General features: G+C 44.5%; 1 protein-coding gene across 1 annotated transcript in view; it reads right to left on the minus strand.

The window, feature by feature from the left end:
* tmtc1 (transmembrane O-mannosyltransferase targeting cadherins 1) overlaps positions 1–4,675 on the minus strand; it is a gene marked incomplete at its 5' end in the record, with an annotated part of 45,489 nt that extends 40,814 nt beyond the window's left edge. Inside the window, 2 exons of the mRNA XM_071546212.1 lie at positions 4,353–4,456; positions 4,594–4,675. Of these exons, the coding sequence (XP_071402313.1) occupies positions 4,353–4,456; positions 4,594–4,675 (186 nt within the window). The remainder of the gene's footprint in view (positions 1–4,352; positions 4,457–4,593) is intronic.
* Between the last annotated feature and the right edge of the window lie 1,325 nt (positions 4,676–6,000).

The raw sequence follows: 6,000 nt of genomic DNA on the forward strand, positions 1-6,000 counted from the left end.
CATGGCTGTAGAGAAGAAAAGAGAAGAGAAGAGAAGAGAAGAGAAGAGAAGAGAAGAGAAGAGAAGAGAAGAGAAGAGAAGAGAGGAGTAGAGAAGAGAGGAGAAGAGAAGAGAAGAGAAGAGAAGAAAAGAGAAGAGAAGAGAAGAGAAGAGAGATGAGAAGAGAAGAGAAGAGAAGAGTAGAGAAGAGAGGAGAAGAGAGGAGAAGAGAAGACTAGCGTAGAGTTGAGAGGAGAGGAGTAAAGTGTAGTCAAGTCAAATGGAGAAGAGTAGAATACAGTAGAGTATAGTACAGTAGTAGAGCTGAACAGAGCAGAGTTGAGTAGGCTAGAGCAGAGTAAGGTAGAGTAGAGAAGAGTGGAGTAGGGTAGAATAGAGTCAGGTAGAGTGGAAGAGTAGAGTACAGTACAGTACAGTACAGTACAGTACAGTACAGTACAGTAGAGAACAGTAGAGTAGTATAGATTGAGTGGAGTAGAGCAGAGACATGTAGAGTAGAAAAGAGAAGAGTGGGGGACAGCCAAGTATAGTAGAGTAGAACAGAATAGAATAGAACAGAGTCGAGTAAATTTGACACAAGTTGAGTAGAGTCGAGTAGAGTACATTTTGCATCGCCATCATACCCATAATCTCAATAAATAAAGAACAAGTTTTAGCACTGTAATATTCTAATGGATTTAGCTGAACTTTATGACAGTAGGTAGTACCTGAACTAATATTAGAAAGGATTTTTAGCTGTACTTTATGGCAGTAGATAGTACCTGTACTAATATTAGAAAGGGTTCAGCTGTACTGGCAATAGATAGTACCTGTACTAATACTAGAAAGGCTTCAGCTGTACCTTATGGCAGTAGATAGTACCTGTACTAATATTAGAAATGATTTTTTAGCTGTACCTTATGGCAGTAGATAGTACCTGTACTAATATTAGAAAATATTTTTTAGCTGTACCTTATGGCAGTAGATAGTACCTGTACTAATATTAGAAATGATTTTTTAGCTGTACTTTATGGCAGTAGATAGTACCTGTACTAATATTAGAAATGATTTTTTAGCTGTACCTTATGGCAGTAGATAGTACCTGTACTAATTTTACAGAGGCTTCAGCTGCACTGCCTCTCCTTCATCAGTATTCATTCTTTCAACTGCCATCGTTATTCCTTTCCCATCATTGACTCCCAACAAATCCGAGCACGACTCAAAAACGTCGATTCTTCCCCCCCCCCCTGACTCCGGCAAATCGAGGTCTCCGTACAATACACGGCGAGCTAAAGTCCTCATCGATTCCGACAGGCCGTGTCGGATCGCATTCTGATCAGGCAGCCGGCGAACACCAGCCGCAGGTAGGGCATTGATTTCCTCCAGGAAGATCTAGCGGTTTTCCATAAACCGGCTCAACGCGGCTCTACAGCGGGCACGGGAGGAGCGGAGGCTGAATCCCCCCAGCTGAACACGGCCATGAGAAGATGTCGGAAAAGACAAAGAAGAGCTAAATCTGCCCCCCCCCCCTTTTCCCTCTGCCCCACTCTCTTTGCCCCCCCCCCCCTCCTCCTCGATTTTAAGATTGGCTATTAAAAAGATTGACGGGCAGAGAGAAAGACAGACACAGGAGACACTCCGAAATAAACACAGGCTATGGTCGATAGGCATAAAAAGACTTGCAGAGGACTTGCAGAGATGTTCACAGGCACACACACACACACACACACACACACACAGATAAGGCAGCCTTCCAGTGTGGCGGTGACAGGCCGTTTAGCATGCAGCAGAATATTCACCACCTGCCGTCATCTGATGGGTCTGGGCCATAAATTCAATTCCCTTTTCCACACTTTGCAAGGGCCTCTAACCACAAATTATCACACACACACCCCCACATACACACACACACACACACACACACACACACATACTTGCCCGCACACACACACACACACACAAGCATACAGTCGTACGCACAGGAGAGGAAACGGAAAGTAGAGGAAGAAGTAGAGAGGGATCAGGGAAAGGAGAGAGAAAATGAGTCATTCGTCAGGTGGTGCGTGGGTGTTCTGCTCTCTCCCGCTCTCCCGCGTCTCGTCTGATAGGAAGAGGATCCAGACTTCAGGTGTCAAGCAGCACTCTTAGTTGTTTTACGCCTCTTCACACACTCCCAGCTATACAATGAGGCGTCTGCGGCACGAAAACGTCAAATGAATGAGGCGGCTTCAATGAAAGACTCAACCACCTCAAAAAGTTCTCTAGCACCACTTGACTGATTTTTCTCCCCCCCTTTTATTTCACTTTCTTTATCTTGTCTGTAACAGGCAGACACAAGAGGTACTCTCTATCACACACACAAACACACACACACACACACACACACACACACACAGACATACACACCTACACACACACACATACCTGACCTTTGGAAGAAACAAAATAGCCCCAGCTGAACCAACAGAGCTATCACTCGTTGCTCTGCAGCACTGTCAGTCCAATATAAACACAATAACAGACATGAAGACATGTGCACGTGTCAGCATGCACGCACACACACACACACACACACTAACAGATGGACTGGACCGTGTGTGTTACATCTGCTGGATACAGTAGAGTTTATAACCGCAGTGGATGATGAGGATGAAATGTGACACTGGAACCACATCACGTATGGTTACTGTAATCAATCATGCTGAAACTGTCAACACACACACACACACACACACACACACACACACACACACACACACACACACACACACAGGGAGAGAGACAGAGAGGGAAACAGGGAAACTGAGACAGGAAAAGACAGAGAGTTCCATAAATTGATTTATCACACATATATTCACACTCACACTCATACAAAGAGTAGATTAATGACAGTCGGGATGCCGGTGTGATGAATTATAAATGGACTGGCAGAAAAACACTGACATGATGGATAATCGGTGGTAAATCTCTGCAGATGGAGATGGAATGCATAAACATAGAAGATACACACACACACACACACACACACAGAGGTCATCCCACTCTCTCATATACGTATCAGATAAATTGACAATGTCTCAGGGCAACAGCCTTCAAGGTTAAGGCTACATGCACATCTGCAATGTTGAACGCCCAAGACCAGAGCACAGATAAATAGATAGATAGATAGATAGATAGATAGATAGATAGATAGATAGATAGATAGATAGATGGAGAGGTCCTTGAGACGCAGCCAGGCAGGAGGGAGAAGACAAAATGAGTGGAGGAAATCAGGGCGAGAGGGAAGGGCAGAACGTGGGATATGAGAATCCGGTATAAATTTCCCAGGTGGCCGTGTGAGAGCAGAGCTATTTTTCACTGTGTGTGCGCAGGCTGCTGCGCTAATGACAGATTATATGCTGTCACACCAACAGCCACAAACACTGACACTGCTGAGAGGAAACCAGGCCTCGCTACTCTCTGTTGATAGTCCCAATCCTTACTAGCATCTCCTGCTGAAGCCTAACATCTCACTACTAACTCCTGCTGAAGCCTAACACCTCACTACTAAATCCTACCGAAGCCTAACACCTCACTACTAAGTCCTACTGAAGCCTGACGCCTCACTACTAACTCCTACTGAAGCCTAACACCTCACTACTAACTCCTACTGAAGCAAAATACTCACTACTAACTCCTACTGAAGCAAAATACTCACTACTAACTCCTACTGAGGCAAAATACTCACTACTAATTCCTACTGAAGCCTAATACTCACTACCAAGTCCTACTGAAGCTTAACACCTCACTACTAACTCCTACTGAAGCCTTATACTCACTACTAACTCCTACTGAAGCCTAACACCTCACTACTATCTCCTACTGAAGCCTAATACTCACTACTAACTCCTACTGAAGCCTTATACTCACTACTAACTCCTACTGAAGCCTAACACCTCACTACTATCTCCTACTGAAGCCTAATACTCACTACTATCTCCTACTGAAGCCTAATACTCACTACTAACTCCTGCTGAAGCCTTATACTCACTACTAACTCCTTTGAAATACAACTGTTGTATTTTGTCTGCCAATAAGTCAAAAGTGAGTTTCCCTAAACGTACATATCCATCTCAATATCAGGGGGCAAAGAAATAAATATGTAATCTTGATTGATGAGTGGATTGAAACCACAGAACCAGTTTGCACCTTTGGCAAATAATATTGAACCAGTTTACTGAAACCCTGCAACTTAGCCAAAGAATACTTCAATAGCTGTGTTTGTTTGGTTTCCCTGCCTCTCACAATTGCACTTCCTGCAGGGTGGTGTTGTTTGTGTGTGTGGTGTGTGTGTGTGTGTGTGTGTGTGTGTGTGTGTGTGGGTGACTGCTGACCTGGTGAGCAGATGCGGGGAGAAGGAGGCAGGGTTGTCCTGTTCAGAGAAGAGAGGCATGGACCCCCCCATCAGCCACAGCCTGAACGACATGATGATCACCACCTGGAGGAGGACAGAGGAGAGAGCGTCTCAGTACAGTTACAAAACACCAGGTGAAGGACAGCAACATACCACTACTGCCTCCTTTTGAATCCCAACCTGCCAAATACTTCAAATGCAAATGTAAAAAAGATACTCACGTAGCCAGAGATGAGGCAGGCTCGTTTGATGAAGGGGCTGCAGATGTGGAGGAGGTCCCTGAGTCTGGAGCCGGACAGGTGGCTGAAAGAACAAACAGGAGAGGAGAGGAACAGTCAGACCAGATTCTCAGCTTTATCTGTAGGCTCAGCGCGCGTTCACACTCTTCCACAGCGCCATTTTTACATTTAAGTAAATCGGGGGAAGGCTGCGAGGCGATGTGCAGAGCAGAGCGCTTTCTGAAGTTGAGAACAGTTTGGGAGAGCCAGCTAATCTCAATGAAGAGGAGTCTGGGTTTCATGGTACAGCTAACAGTTTACAACAACAACAACCAGAATGAAAATGGAGTAGCGGGAGCAGCAGTAAAGTTGTTAGTAGCTGTTACTCTGATAATTAAGAGACAGTATGGACTGCATTGGCTGTGTTGTGGAGTTTCTGGTTAACTGGACATCAGTTTGTTGATAGTAGCAGCTGGTTGTTAAGGAAACAACAAACCTGCTTTTTCAAATTATCAGCACTTTTTCCACAAAAAAAAAACAGAATAATGTGAGTGTATCCATTCATCTCTGCTAGACATCCATCCATTTATTTATCCAATTATGGATAAATCTGTTTGCACTGCATTATACCAATAAAACCGGAGAGGGCAGTTTTTACTGTGATTATAGGTACAGCAGTGATGCGATAAGTAGCCTATAGACATATTAAACATAACAAGAAACATCAGTAAAATGCTTCCTGCACAAGAGCTGAAATAGTAAGCAATAAAGAACAGCAAGCAATGCTTTATGGGAATTACTAACAAGGTGGGAACATTTGACCAATCAGACTGCTTGGCTGAAACGACATGTTATATAGTAATAATTTACACAGCAGGAGACGACTGTGTATTCAACTTTATCTGCAGGGTATATTTTGCAGTCTAGCACCATTCATACATGCATTTATCCATCTGCTTCCCCTGCAATTTCTGAGAATAGCACATCAAGGACTTCATCCCTTCATCTCTCTACCCCTCTATCCATCCATCCGTCCATAGCTAAGGTCATTTGCGAACTCTCCCCTCCAAACCACACATCAGGCATCCTATCTTATCTATCGCCTCCAGGGAGAAACAATGCAGCAGCTCTGACTGCAGAGAAAAAGAGAGGAGGAAAGGGAATGACAGGAGAGGAGAAGGGCACAACCAGACTGATAGGTGGAGCGGGAGGAAAGCTGGAGGAAAGAGAGAAGCATCGCAGAAACCATGAAAGGAGAAGCCATTCAACATCCGAACTCTTTGAAATGATTCCCCTGTGCAGAGCATTCAAAGGAGAGAGCGGGAGAGAGATCTCACAGGAATCATACACACCTTCTGTCTGTCTCGTACTCTGTCCGTCTGTCTCCCTCCCTTTCGTCTCTGTCTGTTT

The sequence above is a fragment of the Centroberyx affinis genome, unplaced genomic scaffold (assembly GCF_046629955.1).
Source record: "Centroberyx affinis isolate AG114_WGS23_722 - 3 ecotype Tasmania unplaced genomic scaffold, CSIRO-AGI_Caff_v1 ptg005179l_1, whole genome shotgun sequence".
Lineage (NCBI taxonomy): Eukaryota > Metazoa > Chordata > Actinopteri > Beryciformes > Berycidae > Centroberyx > Centroberyx affinis.